The sequence below is a fragment of the Labeo rohita genome, chromosome 5 (genome assembly GCF_022985175.1).
Source record: "Labeo rohita strain BAU-BD-2019 chromosome 5, IGBB_LRoh.1.0, whole genome shotgun sequence".
NCBI classification, from domain to species: Eukaryota; Metazoa; Chordata; class Actinopteri; order Cypriniformes; family Cyprinidae; genus Labeo; species Labeo rohita.
Genome location: NC_066873.1, coordinates 41,930,885 through 41,953,309, shown reverse-complemented (window position 1 = coordinate 41,953,309; position 22,425 = coordinate 41,930,885). Strand labels below are relative to the sequence as shown.

Sequence of the window (22,425 nt, the reverse complement as noted above, 5' to 3'; positions counted from 1 at the left end):
TCAAGCAGAGTTTACAAGCTAAAACAGTTCTAAACAAATATGTGGGTGGATTCTGATGTGAGAGGACAACAGGAGATGGGCTTTTTCACTGGAGAAAACATTATTTTGGATTTTGGCCAGAAGTGACCAAAAGTGATTTAAAATACCTTAATGATGGATTAGTTTCTTATAAACACACAGCTTTTTATTTCACAAGATGTAAATTGATGGACTGGAGTGGTGTGGATTACTTGTAGATAATTTTGATCAGCTTTTTGGATTCTCATTCTGACGGCACCCATTCACTGCAGAGGATACAAAATAGGTAGCAAATGAATCACTAACCTGTTAAAGGTGCATCCTAAGAACGAAACAGGTAATGTGAACAGTCCTGGTCAAAATGCTTTTTTTATTCATAGATTTCTTTATTCTGTTCAAACTGACAGTCATCTATAAAAGTCTTAAAATAAGATGATTACATCAGTTACACAGTTTATCAAAAAACAACTGTTTTCAGAGTGATATCACAGATTCCAGCTTAGTTTACAGATAAAGTCTGTAATTGTGTAGCATGGAAACATCGCACTATACTGTTGTTTCTGGACTCACTGCTTGGCTTTCCAGCTTAAGCTGCCAAAACATCCCTTGTGTCATAACATTTGTAACAATTTCTTCTTTTAAAAATCATTTGAAATCATTTAGCTTATTTAAAATCAGTTTATTTTCCCAGCCCAAGTATCACCAATCATTGTGAACAAATGATTTCCATAATGACATTGTTTATCTTGAATTAACACAAACAAACCTGTATCTAGAAAATTAATAAAAAATAGTTCTAATGAAATCAAATCTATTCCATTTACAATCTACAAAGAAGACCACAGTGGACCACACGTGTCCATCTCTGCTTGAACTTCAACACATTTGGATGTCTCTGACAAGCATATAAAAAGACTTGAGATGAATATCAGACTAGTGTCTGACTAAGTCACTAGTGTTTGTACAAAAACTCTGTTTTTCCACGGATAAAACTCCTCAGGAAACAGGCAGTTACATTTTGGTCTCACTGTCAGGAATCTTGGCGTTCTCACACTCGCTCTCCTGAGAGATGAGCTGATATGACTTCTTGGTCTCGTTCTCCTCCACAACGGAGTTTCCGATCTCGGCGTCGATAGCGTTCAGCTCGTGGCGTGACAGGTGCTCCACAATGCCAGCACCAATGGAGTCGCCCAAAACGTTAGTGGTTGTGCGCAGCCGATCTCTGAAATAGCAGATGAAAACAAACAGATTTATTTTCATGGTGGAAATTTTTCAGGGCTGCGCTTGGTCCAAGTACACCATGACGTCTTATCAAAGTCATTAAAGGGGATTTATTATCTGATTTACACATCTGGATGTCACATGAGCCTTTGTTGTGTTCTGAGGGCCTCATGTAGCTTCCGCTTAAGGAAAACAGTTCCTCCATTTTGTGCGGTGTTTTTGCTGACCCATCTTTCCTGGTATGAAGGTTCCTCAGAGTCTGAGGCCTCCTCTAAGCCTCACAATGCCTCTTCTGTTCTGTACGCTGCTTTAACCAGCACACAATCTGACGACAAGGTCCCTGACTGAACTTGAATTCAACGACTGCTGTTTTGCTCTGAATGCGGTAGGAGTAAAGGTCGCAAGAACATGCTATCGGATATGGGTGTATTGTTTAGTGGGTCCTGAACTCATTGGAAGCAGATGTTACATGTACAGTTGGATTACAGGTTATGAAACGTGAAAGATGGAATATCTTGCTGCTCAGTCCTGAAGTTCTGCCTGGGTCCATGTGAAGGAATATCACATCACAGCATTGACATTTACATTTACTCATTTAGCATACGCTTTTATCCAAAGAGGCACAAAGCACCTTCAGATGTTCTCAGTACATCACAAATTGAAATTCTCCTGTTCAAGATTCCCACAGCTTTTAATCAACAAATTTCCATGACTTTTCCAGGCATTCTGGATTATAAATGCTGACAGAATTTTTTACAAATTACATAGAGGTTATAGTCACAGGGCAATTACTAGGTGATGAAGTCACCAAGTTTAACTTGGAAGTAATATTATGAATATTATCTTATTATGAATATAATTAATTAATCTTTAATTCTAAACAATAAAATATTTAATTCTATTAATTATTTTCTAAAATTATAATTAATGAAATGAAATTTAATTGTAATTAATTATATTAATTAAAATATTTAATTAATATTTTTATGACTTTCTATTACTTTTTAGATAAGTAGTTTCCACGAGGTCTGGAAATTGTTACAAACGGAACAAAACCTCACATGTTTCATAATTCACAGCATAACAAATTAATAACTCTAATGAATTACAGTTTTTCACATTTGCTAAAACAATAAACCCCATTCTCTAAACCAAATTCTCAATAGCCTAAATCACTTTGTCAAATAAATCACTCTTTCTGCGAAACCTTAAACAAGTTTAGGCAGTATGTATGTACGTATGTGTGTGTGTGTGTGTGCATATTTATCTATATCTATGTACATATGTTTTTTGTTTTTTTTGGGATATTCACCAAACTTTGGTGTGATTTTCTTTTGAGTGTGTGTATGTTTATGTATCTTTTTATTGCTAAATAATTACAATAAATACAATAAACAATATTGTATACAATAAACATTTTTTTTTGTAACTACATGCACTGGACACTGTGTTCTACATTTTTTGATGTAATGTCTAATGAATGATCTCTAGTGTGTATAGTATGGACTAGTGTGTGTATGATTTAAAAGCTTTATTTGATTCTGAGTACAAGTGAAATGGTCTTGTAGCGATTGTTTGATTTTGCCAGAAGAGTCAGGGATTCTGTGAATTTAGTTTGAACATTTGGATTTGTGTTTAAGGTTTTGAGAAAATGAGTGATGGTTTAAAAAAAATGAGTTTTAACTATTCAGAAAAAACTGTAATAACAAATTATACAACTACAACAGGGTCGAAAACTAACGAGAGCTTGTGGCAAAAATGCCATCAAAATGAACAAAAATGCGCCATAAATTCAAGACAAGGGGCAAAAATGCCCCTTTGCAATTTAAAAAACATATTACAGCTGTTGCAATTAAAATGAAATGTGAAAATCAATGAAAGTGTGAATTTGTGAAATTTTAGACACTTAGGTTCGCTCACACTGCATCAGATTGCTTTTACGCTCTGTTTTGTGCAGCATTGAGCCTAATAACCAATCAAACATGTTCCTGTTGAACTTAGGAATGCATCAGCCAATCAGAGTCGCTTAGATTAGTCAGCGCTGAAAAGGCTGGAGCTTCCAAATTCCCTCATCATAAACAAAACAGTGCAGAAAGTAAATAAAAGATTAATTTTGTAACTTCAATGTTTTCAGTTTTTGCATAACTTGTGCTAGACTTGGCAAAGTCTAAATGGAAAAGTTCTGACCCTGAACTACAATAAGTATATCCAACCTTATCTAGATACAGGCATACAGTACACAAACCTTAAGTGTTATGTACTACATAGCAAATCTCAACAGGCTGATCACAAACTGTAAAATATATTATCTCATAGCACTACATACAATAGGATATACAAAGTTGCATATATAGTATATTATATCAAATTTTATTTGAATACATAGAGTACTCTCAGGTAAAGAGATACCAACTACACAGCAAATCTCAACTGCCTAATTTGGTATTTTTGTCGCAAAACTGGATATGTAAGTTTGTACAACCTGATACCGCAAACACAACTTTTTTTTTTTGCATTTTTACATACTGTTTTTTCTATTTAATGCTTTAAAGCTGCTTTGACACAATCATTATCATCGAAAGTGCTATATAAATAAAGGTGACTTGACTTGACTACAGTATCTTCGCCTTGAGATCTCAGTTTTTTTATGACATTGGGAACCCTGTCTGTTTGTTAAAGCCAATGAGTGTAGTTATTCAAATACCTTCTCCTTTCCCAATTTAGTGTGCAAAGCGCACTGTGGTTTTCTTGAAAAGTGGTATGCGGGATGATCTCACACACAAAAATACTTAAAACATTGGTCATAATACATTAAAAAAAAACAGTACTCACAGGAACCAATCAACTGCGATAATTAGAGTGATGTCATCGGTGGGCAGTCCTACAGAGGTCAGCACTATCACCATTGTAACCAGGCCAGCCTGAGGGATTCCAGCTGCACCAATACTGGCTGCTGTTGCTGTGATGCTTGATAATTAAACAAAGCATGCATTCAAAAATCATTTTAGCTTGTCAGATAAGTTCTGAAATAGTGTGAGAAATCAACAACATTTAAGGCAAAACACTACAGGCAAAAGCTGTATTGTACATGCACTGGTAAATTTTGAGATTTTGGGTCATTCTGGTTTTATAACATTTCTTATAACTAGTGGCAAGAAAACATCCAAAATACAGTGTTTAGTTTATTACATTTTATCTATTTGCATCTGTAGATTACAGAATTACAGTACTGATTTTTAAAGGCTGTTTTTTGAAAACGATTTTTTTTGTGAGAAAAAGTCAGAAATCTCTTTAGCAGCATTTACATACACCAAATTGTCAGGTTTTATTTACATTCTAAAGACTTTTAAAGGTTCTGAAGATTTTTTTTTAAATATACACGTTTATTCCTATCTTTTTGTGATTTTTCTGAACATATTTTTGGATTTATGGAGTGATATAAAAAGATATCCAAAAAATTTCTGAAATGTTTGTCGACGTAAAACATGTCAACAAAAAACAAACATTTAGAACATGTCTTTATTCAATGTTCATATTTTTGTTCTGGAAATGTATGCAAATTAGTGCATTTTATGGAAGCCTGTTTACGCCACTTATTAAATTTTTTTAAGTAATTGTGACTTTTTATCTCACAATTCTGATTTTATAACTCGCAAGTTCATATCACGTAATTTAGACCTTATATATAGATGCAAGTATGTATTATATATAGGTGCAAAATTTTCTCTCACAATTTTTCTTTCTTTCTCATAACTGTGAGTTTATATCAGGCAATTCTGAGAAAAAAGTCTAAATTTGTGAGCTTAAATCTCGCTGTTTTACTTTATAACTCGCAATTGCAAGTTTATATTACATTTCTGAGCAAAAAAAAGTCAGAATTGCAATTTATCATCTCAGGACGGCATCAAGGAACGTCCGAATTCAAATTCTTTTATTTTATATTTTATTTTATATTCTATAATTTACTCACCCCCTTGTCATCCAAGATGTTCATGTCTTTCTGTCTTCGTAAAGAAATTATAATTTTTTGAGGAAGGCTTTATATAATGGACTTCATTGGTGCCCCAAATTTGAACTTCCAAAATGCAGTTTAAATGCAGCTTCAAAGGGCTCTAAACCGAGGAAGAAGGCTCTTATCTAGCAAAACGATCAGTCATTGTTTTCGAAAAATAAAAAAAAATTGTATACTTTTTAAGCTCAAAAGCTTGTGTAGCACAGGCTCTGGGATGCGTGTTCTTGAACGAATCTTTAATGTGACTCGGGAAGAACGAGTCATCTCAGGGAGTGATTTATTCAGTTGCGCATGCGCAACATCCTATTAGGTTCTGTACTGGAATTAGTTCACCTGTTTCGAGTCTTCGGGTTTTTCGAGTCGTTTGTTCATCTTATGGGGCTGACACGTGATGCTGATTTTGCTAAAATGAACAAAATGACTCAAAAAAAAGATTTGTTCATTTTGCTGAACGAGACTCAAAGGTCTGAATCAGTATAATGATCCGAACTTCCCATCACTACTACAAATCATGTCTTCGAATCCCCACAAGTTCATCGTCTGTGTACTCCAGCTCAAAAAGGTAGAGTATGTCGAAAAACTCCATGTTATTTTCTCCTACAACTTCAGAATCGTCCGACATCGTTGTACCTTTTTGTTTGTAAACAGCGTTTGACTCACTTGCACTTTCTTAGTCTTTGCGCCTTTGCTTTGTAAACACTGGGTCCGTAGTTCCACCTACGTCCACGTGACCTTCCGACGTGATTCAATAGTAAGTGAACGTGCATCCCAGAGCCTGTGCTACACAAGCTTTTGTGCTTAAAAAGTATACAAATTTTTATTTTCCGAAAAATCGACAGATCGTTTCGCTAGATAAGACCCTTCTTCCCCGGCTGGGAATAAGACAAAAATTCACTATAACCTTTTTTTATATTTTATTCAGTGGTGCAAACGGGCTTCCATTTTTAATTAGACAATGCCTAACTTGCTTTTTTAAACATAACATTTCAGAAAGTACTACTATGTGTAGTACTATTAAATGTCTTAACATACTGCGATTAATCAACTGGGGAAATATGGTGATGTCTATCAATTAATTACATGTAGTTACAATTTTTACCCTTTTCACCTGTGGTGTCTTGCCTTAATTGAATAAGCTTCTCTTTATTTGTCCTAACTGTACCTGATGGTTAGGATCTCTCCAAAGTTCATCTCCATGTCATTGACTTGTGCAATGAAGATGGCAGCCAGAGCCTCATACAGAGCAGTGCCATCCATGTTTATAGTGGCTCCAACAGGCAGCACAAAGCGGGTTACACGTTTATCCACATGGTTATTCTCCTCCAGACACTTAAAGGTGATAGGTAGAGTGGCAGAGCTACAGAGAGACAAAATATGTCATCATCAAGGGTGTAAACTTTGGTTTGAGAAGTGTAATGCATTTACACACATTACAAACTTAACTGACTGACTTCTAAACAACAAATAGTCATATTAAGTGCAAACAATAAGTGCAGCCATAATCAAATTAGGCTAGGCTACTCTCTCAATATTCGAAGTGCAAATAGAGACCAAATTTTTCAAGCATGATACAGAGCTACAAGTGACAAGATGACCCAAACGGCGTTTTGAAAAGTGTCCCCCTGTCCGCCCTGTCCCCAGTGGAAATTACACCTCTGGTCATCATTAACTGATCATCATCATGTTTTTAACTTGAATATATAGAAAAGGAAAGGAAAATGTACGAAAGGAAAATGTTGCGCAATGTTGCCACAACTTTTTAAAGTGGCGAGTCGCAGCGGGCTGTCAGGATCCAAAAGGCACTATAAAAATAGTCCATATGAGTACTGTGCATTTGAAACAGCGTGTATTTGGTGAGTAAATAACCACATTCATTTTTGTAAACTAACCCTTTTAAGTATGTTGCGCTCTCATCTAAAGCAGAGGAGTAGCACTATGGCAAAATAAATAACATTATACTTGTACTATAACTGTGAGTTTACGGTCTGTTGAGTGTGATGAAATAAAAACACAGTGTGCAGGACGTAATGACACAAACGTCTTTCCACCGACTTGTCCTCACATACTGATGCTGATTCGATTCATGAACAAATGACTCTTTTGAGCCATTTCTCTATAGTGATTTAAAAACATACAGTGTAGTGTGATTTCAACAATTACGCTTAATGAGTAGTTCAAAAAGACAAACCTCTGGTTTGAATCCGTTTGATTATTCATTTACTGAGTTAAATGATATCATTCAGAGCCACTACTGAATCAACAACATAGTGTTTTAAGTGATATCCGTAACAAATTATCATTACTTTCAGTGATATCCATATCTAAATAAGGCAAGCTCTGCAGTTAATGAAATATATATTTTATATGTATTCAATTTAATTTAAACTTAAAAACTCACCTGGATGAGGTACCGAGTGCAGTAACAAGGGCTTGCAGGAGTCCAGCGATGAACACAAATGGATTTTTACGTGTCACAAGGAAGTAGAGCAAGGGCAGTACGATGACCGCGTGTATCAATAGGCCAATGATGACTGTGATGGTGTACATGCCCAGCTGGCCTCCCATTTCTGTTATATCATCCATCTCAACGATCTTTCCCGCAATCAGGAACATTATGCCCAATGGAGCATACCTGAGGTCAAAAAACACATAAAATATATATTAGCATTTCAGAAAAAAATAGTGGAAACATATACTTAAAAACAAAAAGGAGTGAACCTAAGTTGTGTAATAAAGTGTTTTTGTATAGTCATGTGCTTCAAACTGTGACAAAAATGTTCAAAAAATGTGCAACAGTAATTTCTAATCTAACAACATGATATCTGACAGTCAAGAAGGAAGCTGCACGATTCAGTTTCATCAGTTTGTGGAAATAATGACTCTTCCGAACTGATGGTCATGTGTGACTTAAAATAAACCAGGAACCATACTTATGGGTTTTTTTCAGATTCGTAAGATCTGTAGTTTACTTTAACTGGCAGAAACGACATAAATATTCTTTCTTTATGATATTTATATGACAAAAATACAGTCATGATCATCAGAAAGTAACAGCATCAAACTAGAATAAATGTATAATATATATACATTTATACACATAACTAAAGAAAAGCACCGAAGTTTTAGCTAGCTATACATTGTTGTGGTCTATACCGAATTACTGAGCTAAAATGCATTTTTTGTTCATGTAAACAGACCTAAATTCAAATACTGACCTATAAATTGGCATATATGTGACCCTGGACCACCCAATCATAAGTGTTCATAAGTTTTCTAAAACTGAGATGTATACATCATCTGAAAGCTGAATAAATAAGCTTTTAATTGATGTATGGTTTGTTAGGATAGGACAATATTTGGCTGAGAAAATTTTGAAAATCTGGAATCTGAGGGTGCAAAAAAAATCAAAATACTGAGAAAATCACCTTTAAAGTTGTTAGCAATGCATTTTACTAATCAAAAATTAAGTTTTGATATATTTACGGTAGGAAATGTACAAAATATCTTCATGTAACATGATCTTTACTTAACATCCTAATGATTTTTGGCATAAAAAAAAAAAATTTTTACCCATACAATGTATTGTTGGCTATTGCTACAAATATACCTGCGCTACTTACGACTATTTTTGTGGTCCAGGGTCATATGCATATATTACATAAGTTGCCAAACAATTTATTTAGATTTTAGACACTTTTTGATGGACTTCTCTATTGGTGTCTTAGCACAGCAATTCATTATTCCATTATTTATTATGTAAGGGCCAATATTTAACTCTTTCCTCTAATTTCATCATGCTTCAATTGCTAATGTTCTAGAAAGTCTGCTCAGAATTAAATTTACAAAAACAATTTGGCAGGCCATGACTTGATTTATCCTATTTTGAGTGGTTTTCATTCATTAGAAAAAAACAAAAACCAAATGCGTAATGACCTCAAAGCTGAAAACTTTCCCACTCTAAATCACTCACCACATGATAATGGCAACCAGCCTCATGATGGCCTCATTTAGGCAGTCAAAGAAATCCCGCAGCGGTTGACCCTGTTCCTTCATGCTCCCAATGATAAGGCCAAAGCACATGGAGAAGACCACGAGTCCGAGCGCGTTGATTCCATTAACCGTTCCCAACACTGGTATCACCTCTTCACGTTTGAGTTCCTGCGACCCGTTGCTCAAACTGAACAATGTCTCGTTTACCAGAACTTTAACAGTGACCACTCGCTTGGCATATTGCGTTTTAAACTAAGGAAGGTAGAGAGAATAGAAACAGTAAATTGGTTGTGTTCATCATCTGGATTTTTATTGGCTCTTGTGGGTTAAAAACATTACCTGTTGTGTACAAGCTTGGACTAAATTAGGAGGAAACATGTTTCTGTCAAAAAATGAAAAAGAATATAATGTTAAAGGATAATACTAAAATTGTAAATTCAAGGAGAAGTTCACTTCCAGAACTAAAATTTACAGATAATTTACTCAGCTCCTTGTCATCCAAGATGTTCATGTCTTTCTTTCTTCAGATGTAAAGAAATTATGTTTTTTGAGGAAAACATTTCAGGATTTTTCTCCATATAGTGAACTTCTAAATAATCCACTTCTAGTGGACTAAATGCAGCTTCAAATGGCTCTAAAAGGTCTTATCTAGCGAAACAATCTGTTATTTTAAAAAAACTGACCATTTATACTTTAATACTTTTAACCTCAAACGCTCATCTTGTCTAGCTCTGCGTGAATTCTGTGTATTCCGGTTCAATACCGTGAGGGTATGTTGAAAAACTCCCATCTCATTTTCTCCTCCAACTTCAAAATCATCCTACACTGATGCAGAAGTACTGACCCAGTGTTTATAAAGTGAACACGCAAAGAAGATCAAACACAGTTTACAAAATAAGTTAAAACAGTGATGTAGGACGATTTTGAAGTTGGAGGAGAAAATGAGATTGGAGTTTTCCCTAACTGTCTTGAACCAGAATAGAAGTCCACTATATGGAGAGAAATCCTGAAATGTTTTCCTCAAAAAACATAATTTATTTACGACTGAAGAAAAAAAGACATGAACATCTTTGATGACAAGGGGGTGAGTACATTATCTCTACATTTTTGTTCTGGAAGTGAATTTCTTTAAAAATGTACTTCGCCATACCTGATGAGATCGAGGAAGGCATCTGCTGGACTGACTTGTTCTATTTTCTCCTGTTTAGTGAATTCATCTTTAGAGCCTTTTCCTGGGTGAATGATGAGCACCATGACGATTCCAATGAACACAGCGATGATAGTGGTGGTGGTGTAGTAAACTACAGCTCTCACTCCCATCTTCCCTGAAGCTCGGCTGTCCAGAGCGGCCATACCTGCACACAGGTGACGTTAGATTGCAATTTTATTTAGTTTCACATGACTCTCTGCCTGCATGTGTGTGTAGTAATGCAAGCAACAGCATATATTAGAAGTCGAAAGTTTTGGCACACCTGCTTATTCTACACTAGCATTCGAAACTGATACTTACTTATCCTGAAACTGTATATTTTACATATGTGACCAAGGACCACAAAACCAGTCTTGAGTCAATTTTCCAAAAGCCGAATAAATAAGCTTTCCACTGATGTATGGCTTGTTAGGATAGGCCAAGATACAACTATTTGAAAATCTGGAACCTGAGGGTGCAAAAAAATCAAAATATTGAGAAAATCGCCTTTAAAGTTGTCCAAATGAAGTTCTTAGCAACGCATATTACTAATCAAAAATTAGGTCTTGACGGTCGGAAATATACAAAATAGCTTGATGGAACATGATTTTTACTTAATATCCTAATAATTTTTGGCATAAAAGAAAAATTAAGACTGGTTTTGTGGTCCAGGGTCACATATTATGACTATTATTAAATATATTATGACTATTATTGGCTTATTTTAATCATTTTTAAGTAATCAAAACTAAAATAACACAAATGGCAGTATAGGAATAATGTAGTAAAATGTGATATTAAAATGTGTATTAAGTTTTTGTTTTTTTTTTTGTTTTTTTACAGTTGTTTAATAAAAGTTTTTAAAGAATAACAATTTATGTTTGTCTACAAAAGTAGAAGCTTTTAGACCAAACATAAAATTCAGTGTCTAATTTTTTGATTTGTACTGCAAAAAAAGACAAAGAAAGAAAGAAAGAAAAGAAAGAAAGAAAGAAAGAAAAAGAAAGTCTCAACATTGATGCTCAACAACAATAGCTTGTATAGCAGTCAGACAGTATATTTCCTGAAGGTCACTGACCACAACTGCCATTCAGCATTTCTCTCTATAGGACTGAAACAGCCATTGTATTGAACTATGTATGTCTTCCATTATTGTGTATGGTGTGTGTGTGATCCTAAGTAGTGATCTCACTGCCCCCAACCCCATAAAGCCCCTCAGCTTTACACCCCACAGTGGCCTGGGAACCTTCTGCACAGGTCATGTTCTCTTCCTGCTGCTCTCATTAGTTCTTATCTCCATGGTAACGACGATTTCCACGCCAGAGTCTTATAAAGTCTTATTCTCCTATACTGCAGAGTAATTACCTCACATATACACACACACAGTCTTCAAAGAGGAATTGTGTGTGACCCTCACAAAAAAAACCTCTCATCTAATGAGAGTTCGCTCTCCGTGGCCATCAGCGAACAGCCAGATTTTGCTGATAAACTAAATCCGCTTGTTGCATCAAGTAGCTGTTTAATCAAATATACAGAGCTCGAAATTTAAAGGATTAGTTCACTTCCAGAATAAAAATTTCCTGATCATTTTCTAACCCCCATGTCATTCAAGATGTTCATGTCTTTCTTTCTTCAGTCAAAAAAAAAAAAAAGATTTTGACATTCCAGGATTTTCTTCATATAATGGACCTCAACAGGTTGAAGGTCCAAATTGCAGTTTCGATGCAAAAAAAAAAAAAACTATATAGTTTTTAACCACAAATCCTCATCTTGCACTTGCTCTGCAATATGCATGTGCAACACATTGGAAAAGTCATGCATAGTTAGTTCTTCATCTGTGTACTCCAGTTCAAAAAGTTAAGGTAGGGCGAAAAACTCCATCTAAGTTTCTCATCCGAAACTGTTCTCATACCTTTTTTGTGAAGGGTGTTTGACTTTCTTTGCATATTCACTTTGTAAACACTGGGCTGGTATTTCTGCCTACGTCACATGTGACCTTTCAAACTACGTAACGCATGAGGTTGAGCTAGTGCAAGACGAGCATTTGTGTAAATACTGTAAAATGAAATTCCAGGACTTTCAAGGACTTTTCAAGCACTACTTTTTTTCCAAGGACTTTATTCATCTGACTTCTCAAACAGTGTCTTCTCCTTTTTGTTTTTGTTTTCTTCTACGGCCTTATGTTGGTTTCTCCCTCTTCTGCCCACATTTGGTTGTTCCTGTTTCCGGTCCTCGTTTAATCATCATTAGTTAACCTTGTATCACCTGTGTCTTAATTTAGTTCATCGTTATCACCCGTCTTTATAAGTTTCATTCAGTTCTGTGTTTATCGTCCGGTCTCGTCACCGTTAATGTGAATGTGTGTACCCCCCCTGCTGTGGATTTACCTGTTGCCTGTGGATTATGTCTATGTGACAGAATCGCTTTTTGAATCAATCGGAGCGGTTCCAGGGTAAATGACTCACTCAATTGATTCAGTTAATCTGTTCCTCTTTTTGTGTCTTCAGCCAAGTTTACAAGACATTGTCAGTACTACTACTGGCTTAGCTCATTAGTTTTAGTTTTATTAACTGAAAAGTGAAAAAAGTATTGTTTTTTGATTTGTGTGAATTTTGTGTGAAAAGATATTAAAGATGTATAGAAAATTAAACCCTTATTTCATACATACATTATCTTTCAATAATTCAAGCACTTTTTAAGTATCTCTTCAGGAATATTGCTATTTTTAAGGGTTTTCCAGGCCTTAAATTCTAAAAAGTCGAATTTAAGCACTTTAAGCACCTTGTACAAACCCTGTAGATAGCCATTTGAAACTGCAATGTGGACCTTCAACCCATTTGTCCCCACTAAAGTCATGGAGAAAAATCCTGGACTGTTTTCCTCAAAAACCTTAATTTCTTTTCAACTGAAGAAAGAAAGACATAAACATTTTGGATGACATGGGGATGAGTAAATTATCAGGATATTTTCATTCTGGAAGTGAACTAATCCTTTAAATATTAAACTGCAGCAGATGATTTGAATAATTCCTCAAATTTTGAGGAAAGGCTTCATAGTACTCTCTAAGAAAATGGGCTTATGGTTTTTACACAGCGAGTGGAAAACCAGATTCAAACCATGTCTAAAGATCAGAATATTATAAGATTTGAGGGTGGACTTTTTGACCTGACTTATAAGCAACCTGTTCATAGAAATATTTGATGAACAAAGAGATTAAAAGAACAGCATTTATTCAAAATAGAAATCTTATGCAACAATATTACAGTTCAAAAGTTTGGGGTCAATATTTTTATTATTTATTTATTTTTGAAAGAAAAACTGCTAAAACATAGTAGTAAAGACAAAAAATGTTATAAAAGTTTTCTATTTTGAATAAATGCTACTTATAACTAAATATAAATGAATAAATGTTCTTTTTAACTTTTTATTCATCAAAAAAAGCAGATCAACTGTTTCCAACACTGATAATAAATCAGCACATTAGAATGATTTCTGAAGGATCATGTGACCCTAAAGACTGGAGTAATGATGCAGAAAATTCTGCTTTGCATCGCAAGAATAAATTATATTGTAAAGTATATTAAAATAGAAAAATGTTATTTTAAATGACGATAATATTTCAGAATTTATTTATTTTTTAAATGCAGCCTTGATGAGCAGAAGAGGCTTGTTTAAAAAAAATAAAATAAAATGTTACTGATGAAATGTTTCTTAAACAATTTGTTTATGCAGTGATAAATCAAGTGACAAATCCACCTTATTTTTGCTTTGCAACTATATGGCCAGGCAGCCGTTAAACAGCCCTTCTCAAAGATCTTCAAATCTGTGTCACTGGTTGTCTCTAAAGTTTGTCCTTGTTTTGGCTTTTACAGATTTGGTTGACCGGATGACATGCTGTGATGCACCACATGTGTGTGTGTGTGTGTGTGTGTGTGTGTTTTGAGTGTTTGATCTGAATTAACCTCTACTGTGTCACTGATGTTCAGCCTTGTGACTGTGCAAGAAACAAACAGTGTATATCCAAGAAGATCTGTAAAAACAGCTGCTATTAAAGGAGAAGTCCAGTTCCAAAACAAAGATTCGCATATAATGTACTCATCCCCTTGTCATCCAAGATGTTCATGTCTTTCTTTCTTCAGTCGTGAAGAAATTATGTTTTTTGAGGAAAACATTTCAGCATTTTTCTCCATATAATGGACTGATATGGTGCCCCGAGTTTGAACTTCCAAAATGCAGTTTAAATGCAGCTTTAAACAATCCCAAATGCAGTTGTAAACAATCCCAGCCAAGGAAGAAGGGTCTTATCTAGCAAAAGGATTGGTTATTTTTTATTTTTAAAGAAATACAATTTAAATACTTTTTAATCTCAAATGCTTGTCTTGTCTTACTCTCCCTGAACATTCTAGTTCAAGACAGTTAGGGTATGTCGAAAAATCTGATTGTATTTTCTCTCTCAACTTCAAAAATCATTTCAAAATCATCCTACATCACTGCAGAAGTACCGACCCAGTCTTTGCAAAGTAAACATGCAAAGAAGATCAAACACCCTTAACAAAAAAGGTAAAACAGCGATATAGGATGATTTAGAAGTTGAGGAAAAAAAGTTTTTCAACATACCTTAACTGTCATGAACCGGAACAAAACAGGCCAGGCAGAGTAAGACAAGACGAGCATTTGGCATTAAATGGTATATAAATTGTATTATTTTTATGAAAATAACCGATCGTTACGCTAGATAAGACCCTTTTTCCTCAGCTGGGATTGTTTACAACTGCATTTGGGATCGTTTGAAGCCGCATTTAAACTGCATTTTGGAAGTTCAAAATCGGGGCACCATACCAGTCCATTATATGGAGAAAAATGCTGAAATATTTTCCTCAAAAAACATAATTTCTTTATGACTGAAGAAAGAAAGACATGAACATCTTGGATGACAAGAGGGTGAGTACATTATTTGTAAATTATTGTTCTGGAAGTGGACCTCTCCTTTAAATCTGTTGTAAAGTCAATATGAAATCAAAACAGACTCTGTTTACCTAAAACACATTTCTGGTCCAACAGCAAATGAAATTCCAAGGAAGTCAACATTTCAAAAAAAAAAAAAAAATCAAAATGTAATGTGCTCCACCTTTCCTTTTCAGAAGATAATCATGAATATCTTTTACTGTTTAACCCCTTCGCTCCAGTCATCTGACTCCATTCTGGTATGTAACACCCACATCTCACTATCTAATCAATTTTTGCTAGATAAAATCAAATCCTGCCCTGGATTTCACACTGAATATCATGTTTTACTCTGTGATGTCAGCTTATGTAAGTGAAATGACTCATGAATGCTGTTTCATGTGGACTCCATAGCAAAAACCAAAAGCATTGTCTTTTTTTATTCTGTTATAAGCTTTGTTTCTGACATAGGCAATCCGTAAATCTGCACAGCAGCCATCAGTCTGCCTGGAAACTGTTTGCGGCTTTATTTAGAAAGCAGTAAATGCTATTTATACACAGAGAAAGCGTGTGTGTGAGAGAGAGCTGTCTGAAAGGACCCTTTGTTCATTTCTCTGTATGGTCACTTTGACCTTTGACCTCTTGTCTGTTTGGAAAGTGACCATCAAAGCACTGACCTCACACACACTCTCACCTGCCCCCGCTTTCTTAAACCGGTCGAACCCCTCAAGAGAACCCATGTTAACCTTCCTTAAGATTTGTTTTGAAACAAAACAGGCCTAGAAGCTGGACTAGCTTGACTAAGATCTCAAAACTAACCGAATTCTTAAACATACAGGTTTTGATATCTATAAAACGATTTGCAAATACATTTACAGCTGCAAAAACAGAATTGCTTCAGCTGCACGAGTGACATAACAATATCTGTTGTCCCCTTTGATCTAGACCAGAGCAAATTTGGCCCGTCCCCTTCCCCTGCATCTTGTGTTTATCTCAAACTCATGCAGTTCTGAGTCTAGCTGACAGAGTTGCCGGTGTCCTCTCAGTGCCTGGTGGCGCCGCAAGTGGCCCGTACCTGTAATTAAACTGGACACCAGCAGGGGGAGCACCAGCATCTGCAGCATTCTCATCAGAAGCTCTCCAGGAAAGGAAAAGTATTTGACCTCTCGATAGGACATTTTATACGGCCGCAGTCCAAATCCCAGAATTATACCTGTGAGAGAAACACATGTGCATTTTTTAATTGATGTGTAAAAAAGACTTTTTTTGCATTTTGCATTGTTTTTAGCAGGGGGGTTAGGGTTGTTATGCAACCTTTTTGTATATACTGAAACAGAAAGGGGAAAAAAAATGAATGTCACGATTGTGAAATAGTCCAAAAGTGTGTTGTACTGTGCCACTGCTTATGTCAGAGCACAATACTGTCTTTGTCAAAACAAACCTAAATGAAAGCTAATTCTATCACATTTTGGAACCAATCATATTGGGATCCAAAGAGATCAAACAATATAATAAAAAAAAACAATTTAATAAAAAAAAAATTAGACATTTAGTTCCAGCTAGATCATATTGGTTCCAAATTCCAAAATGTTAATTAATGGAATTCTTTAATAGTATTCCTTTACAATGTTTTTAAAGGATGAGATTCAGGGTTTGTTATGACATTTAATGTGGAAAAAAAATATAAGATGTTGAATATTATGTTATATGGCATAACAAAATACTTGCTGAATAATGTTATATGATATTAAATATGTTCTCTGAAACATTCTTCGTTTAAATTAGGCAGATTAATCAGCCATTATTTGGCAATTTTGAGAATCACAATTGTATCATTGTAACATCACATTTAAGAAAAAAAGTTTTTTTTAAGTTATTTTAAAATGTAATGTTAAAATTATAAAATTGTACATTTTAAATAAATATAATTTGTTATATTCATATTTTATCTTTATATTAAAATTGTTTTTATTTTTTGTGGTATTCATTTAGAATATTACATTTCAGCTAATATCATAACTTGTTTAGCTTTATATTATTAATTGCATTTTTTTTATTCAATAATGTTCTAAACAGTATCATTCAGCTTTTACATTTATTCAGTTGTATGCTATTTTTACTTTTATTTTTACTTGCATTTTTATATATACAACATTAACCCATATTATAACATTTTTAGATTTATATTATTAATTGCATTTTTATTTATTTTATTCAATTAATAACTATATTCTAACCAATATTATTCAGTTTTTATTTTTAATTAATTGTATGATATTTTTACTTTTATATTTATTTGCATTTTTTATGTATATACGTAACATTTGAACCCATATTATATAACATTTTTAGATTTATATTAATTGCATTTTTATATTTATTTTATTCAATTAATAATACTATATTCTAACCAATATTATCCAGTTTTTACTTGTATTCAGTTGTATTCTATTTTTAGTTTTAGATTTATTTGTATTTTTTATGTATATACTTAACATTTTAACCCATATTTTTTAATAACATTTTTAGAATTATATCATTAATTGCATTTTTATTTATTTTATTCAAATAGTAATACTATTCTACGCAATATTATTCAAATGTTACTTTTATTCAACTGTATGCAATTTTTGCTTTGATATTTATTTGCGTTTTTATATGTATTTATTCTAATTCAATTACAATATTATATGATAAATCTATTTGTTCATGTCCTTTCAGAGTAGTAAGCACAGCCAATCATCTGAACATCAGGTATCATCTCACCAATGATGACGGCAGCGACTGTGAGGATGACGAAGGCATTCCGCCTAAAGAAGCCTTTGACGTCATTGGCGGTGATGTTCTGTACGGTGTTGCGTGCTCGCTGCGATCGTTCTGTGATGCCGTCCCGCAGCTGCTGCACTCTGCTGCGCTGCAGACGTGTCTCCCCGTTACTCTGAGTCATGCCTGGAGGGGGCGCCACACTGGACACACCAGACACCGCTGAACGATTAACAGTAAACACTTCGCTTCTGGCAATATCTGCAGAGAACAACATAAAGGTAACCTTTCTAATGCAATATCCATCTAGGTCATAACAATGTTAGTGGTAACTCGATTTTACGTTTTGTGTAGAAAATGTGAGTGCATCGAAAAAAATGGTGTAGGATTTACATTTAAACAACTGTCACTGAGAAATTACTAGTAAATTTTACAAAAAAACTGAACTTTTACAGTTGTGAGGAGATGCAATTGTGTTTGCATCACTACACCGTAAAAACGTAATGCTTGTAAATAAAATAAAGTAAACACTATTTCACTCTTTCTACTTCAATATTTATTTTTTTATTCAGTGTTACATGCTGTTTTTTGGCATTTAACTGTGAAATCTTACTAGCAATTTCTGTGTGAAATTTGTTTCTATATTTTTTTTTTTTTTTTTTTTTTGGATAGGTGTTTGCAGATCAAAAGAGATAATTCGATTGGATTGATCTGTGTGATGTTTTAGCTTTTTTTTAATCACCCCCCAGGTGAAAACTATGAATCACATCTTGAAGACATGTAACAGCACACTTCTCCTCAACAGATCGCAGGATTTAATTTATCAATGGTGCATGCTACAGTTTATAAAAAAGTCAAAAGTTTGCATACACCTTCCAGAATCTGCAAAATTGTAAATATTATACCGAAATGGGAGGGATCATACAAAATGCATGCTACTGTTTATGTAGTACTGACCTGAATAAGATATTTCACATAAATAATGCATATAGTCCACAAGAGAAAATAATAGTTGAATTTATAAAAATGACCCTGCTCAAAAGTTCACATTCATTTTATTCTTAATACTGTGTTGTTACCTGAATGATCCACAGCTGTGTTTTTTTGTTTAGTGATAGTTGTTAATGAGTCCCTTGTTTGTCCTGAACAGTTAAACTGCCTGCCGTTCTTCAGAAAAATCCTTCAGGTCCCATAGATTCTTTGGTTTTTCAGCATTTTTGTGTATTTGAACCCTTTCCAACAATGACTATGATTTTGAGATCAATTTTTTACTTTGAGGACAACTGAGAGACTCCCATGCAACTATTACAGAAGTTTCAAACACTCACTGATGCATTAGAAGGAAACACGATGCATTAAGAGCTGGGGGGTGAAAACTTGAATTTGAAGATCAGGGTAAATTTAACTTATTTTGTCATCTGGGAAACATGTAAGTAATTTCTGAAGGGCAGTACTAAATGAAAAAAAAAGATATTTAGGCAAAAAAGAAAACTGTACACATCTTTATTCTGTTCAAAAGTTTACACGCCTGGCTCTTAATGCATCGTTTTTCCTTCTGAAGCATCAGTGAGCGTTTGAACCTTCTGTAATAGTTGCATATGAGTCCTTCAGTTGTCCTCGATGTGAAAAGATGGATCTCAAAATCATACAGTCATTGTTGAAAAGGGTTTAAATACACAAAAATACTGAAAAACCAAAGAAATTGTGGGATCTGAAGGAACAGCAGGCAGTTCAACTGTTCAGGACAAACAAGGGACTCATGAATAACTATCACTAAACAAAAAAACACAGCTGTGGATCATTTAGGTAATGACACAGTATTAAGAATCAAGTGTATGTAAACTTTTGAACATGGTCGTTTTTATAAATGTAACTTTTTTTAAACATCTTTTATGTGAAATATCTTATTCAGGTCAGTACTAAATAAAAAATAACATGCATTTTGTATGATCCCTCTCATTTTGGTAAAATAATTAACATTTTGCAGATCCTGCAAGGTGTATGAAAACTTTTGACTTCAACTGTATATTATAACAATTATAATAATTAGTGGTTAGTGGTTTGTTCAAATGGTTAACCTGAAGTATGAACAACAATAATAGTGGTTCTTGCGTTAAACCTAAAAACCTACACTGTAAAAAATACAAATACTGTGAAAAAAAAGATGATTGTAGTACATTTTACAAGGAAATACTATTTTAGTCCTTCTACTTTTTACATTTAAATCAGTCTCTTTCTTGGTGTTTTCTGTCATTATCTGTGAAATTTACTAACGATTTCTCAGTGAATGTCTCTACACCATTTTTTTTTTTCAGAGAAATTAATTTCAGATTAAATTTGTTATAAGCTCCTACAAATAATGGTTCCACAGGGTTTTTTTCACCACTTTTGGTTCCTCAAAGAACCTTTCAATGAACAGCTCTTTAAAAAAAAAAAAAAAAAAAAAAAAAAAAAATTCTTCTTGGAACTACTGATGTCAATAAAGAACCTTTATTTTTAAGAATTAGGTGCTCTCTACCAACTAATGTTAATCTGATTTAAAGTCCCCTTCAGTCAGGACATTAACTTGTGTACTATTTACACGCATGCAGACATACTGCAAACATTGTCTGAATGATTTCAGTAGAAGTGACTTTAGCACAGGTCAGCACAGGTCTCTGAACGGCAGCCAGATGCATCAGCACTCAAAAAGTTACAGAGTAGTGCAGCTATCTTTCCACGTGTGCTAGGAACACAGCCAGACCAAACACTGCTACTCTCCCCCTCACACACTTGGACTCACATGGTCTGAGAAAACTCACATCCACATTGAGAACAATAACAGACAGTTACTCACATCAAAACAAGGGATTCGGTCCAACCCTTCCTATGATGAAGATCCTCTATGCTGAGAGCCTGGAGAGAAGTGTGTACTTAGAAAGAAAAGCGCAAGAGTTTGGAAGCAAAGGACGGCAAGCATGGAGGGTGTGAGTAAGACGGACGGGGAAGAACCAATAACAGAGTGGAGGGAAGATGAGAGGGGCGGAGCATGCTGAAAAAGAGAAGCTCTTTCACACACTGGAGAGGAGGAACTGCCAGCTCAACTGTGGGAGGGGCTTTGGATGGAGCTCCTCCCATTTTAGATGATGAGATGGAGGGAAAAGCATTTGTGTTTGTTTTCACATGCAGTGGGATCCACATGGTCTGAAGCCACTCTGTAAAAAAAAAAAAATAAATAAAAATTCCGAAGTTGTGGAATAAAAAAAAACTAATTTGATAATTTGCCTAATGTGAACATCTTTAAGATGCTCTTTGGATCGTTTTCAAGTTATCCAAAACATTATCATCAGGTCTTGTTCCAACTTGTCAGTTCTACTCAATGTCAGTTAAACGGATATTCACAACCCATTTCACTTGCATAATCTGACATATTTGAGTGAAGTGAGATATTTAACAGAGATTCAAATGTTGGAGGGACAATTTTATCTATCAGAAATTGATTGAATTGTGAAAAACTGACATTACATTAACTACATTACTAAATGGAGGCAGGGGGTCATCGAATGTCGAAGTTGTAGAGCTTGTTTCTGATGAAAAGAAAAAAAATGACTGTATGATTCTCAACTGAGGGACTCATATGCAACTAGTACAGAAGGTTCAAACGCTCACTGATGCTTCAGAAGGAAACACAATGCATTAAGAGTCGGGGGGTGAAAACTTTTTGAATTTGAAGATCAGGGTAAATTTAACTTATTTTGTCTTCTGGGGAACATGTAAGTATTTTCTGTAGTTTCTGAAGGGCAGTACTAAATGAAAAAACATGACATTTAGGCAAAGTAAGAAAAATGTGCACATCCTCATTCCATTCAAAAGTTTACACCCCTAGCTCTTAATACATTGTGTTTCCTTCTGGAGTATCAGTGAGTGTTTGAACCTTCTGTAATAGTTGCATATGAGTCCCTCAGTTGTCCTCAGTGTGAAAAGATGGATCTCAAAATCATACAGTCATTGTTGAAAACGGTTCAAATGCACAAAAATGCTGAAAAACCAAAGAATCTGTGGGACCTGAAGGATTTTTCTGAAGAACAGCAGGCAGTTTAACTGTTCAGGACAAACAAGGGACTCATGAACAACTATCACTAAACAAAAAAAAACACAGCTGTGGATCATTCAGGTAACAACACAGTATTAAGAATCAAGTGTATGTAAACTTTTGAACAGGGTCATTTTTATAAATTCAACTATTATTTTCTCTTGTGGACTATATGTAAACATCTTTTATATGTGAAATATCTTATTCAGGTCAGTA

The 22,425-nt window shown here is 34.5% G+C and overlaps 1 protein-coding gene across 1 annotated transcript; it reads right to left on the bottom strand.

Annotated features, from left to right (window-relative positions):
• Positions 1–368: 368 nt before the first annotated feature.
• slc1a3a (solute carrier family 1 member 3a) lies at positions 369–21,146 on the bottom strand. The gene is made up of 10 exons (XM_051109273.1): positions 20,974–21,146; positions 18,141–18,398; positions 16,450–16,587; positions 10,392–10,596; positions 9,581–9,623; positions 9,222–9,493; positions 7,650–7,883; positions 6,414–6,608; positions 4,072–4,206; positions 369–1,240 (listed from the first exon to the last, which is right to left on the bottom strand). The coding sequence occupies exons 2-10, from the start codon at positions 18,319–18,321 to the stop codon at positions 1,030–1,032; spliced, it is 1,614 nt and encodes a 537-aa protein (XP_050965230.1). The 5' UTR covers positions 18,322–18,398; positions 20,974–21,146; the 3' UTR covers positions 369–1,029.
• Positions 21,147–22,425: the final 1,279 nt, after the last annotated feature.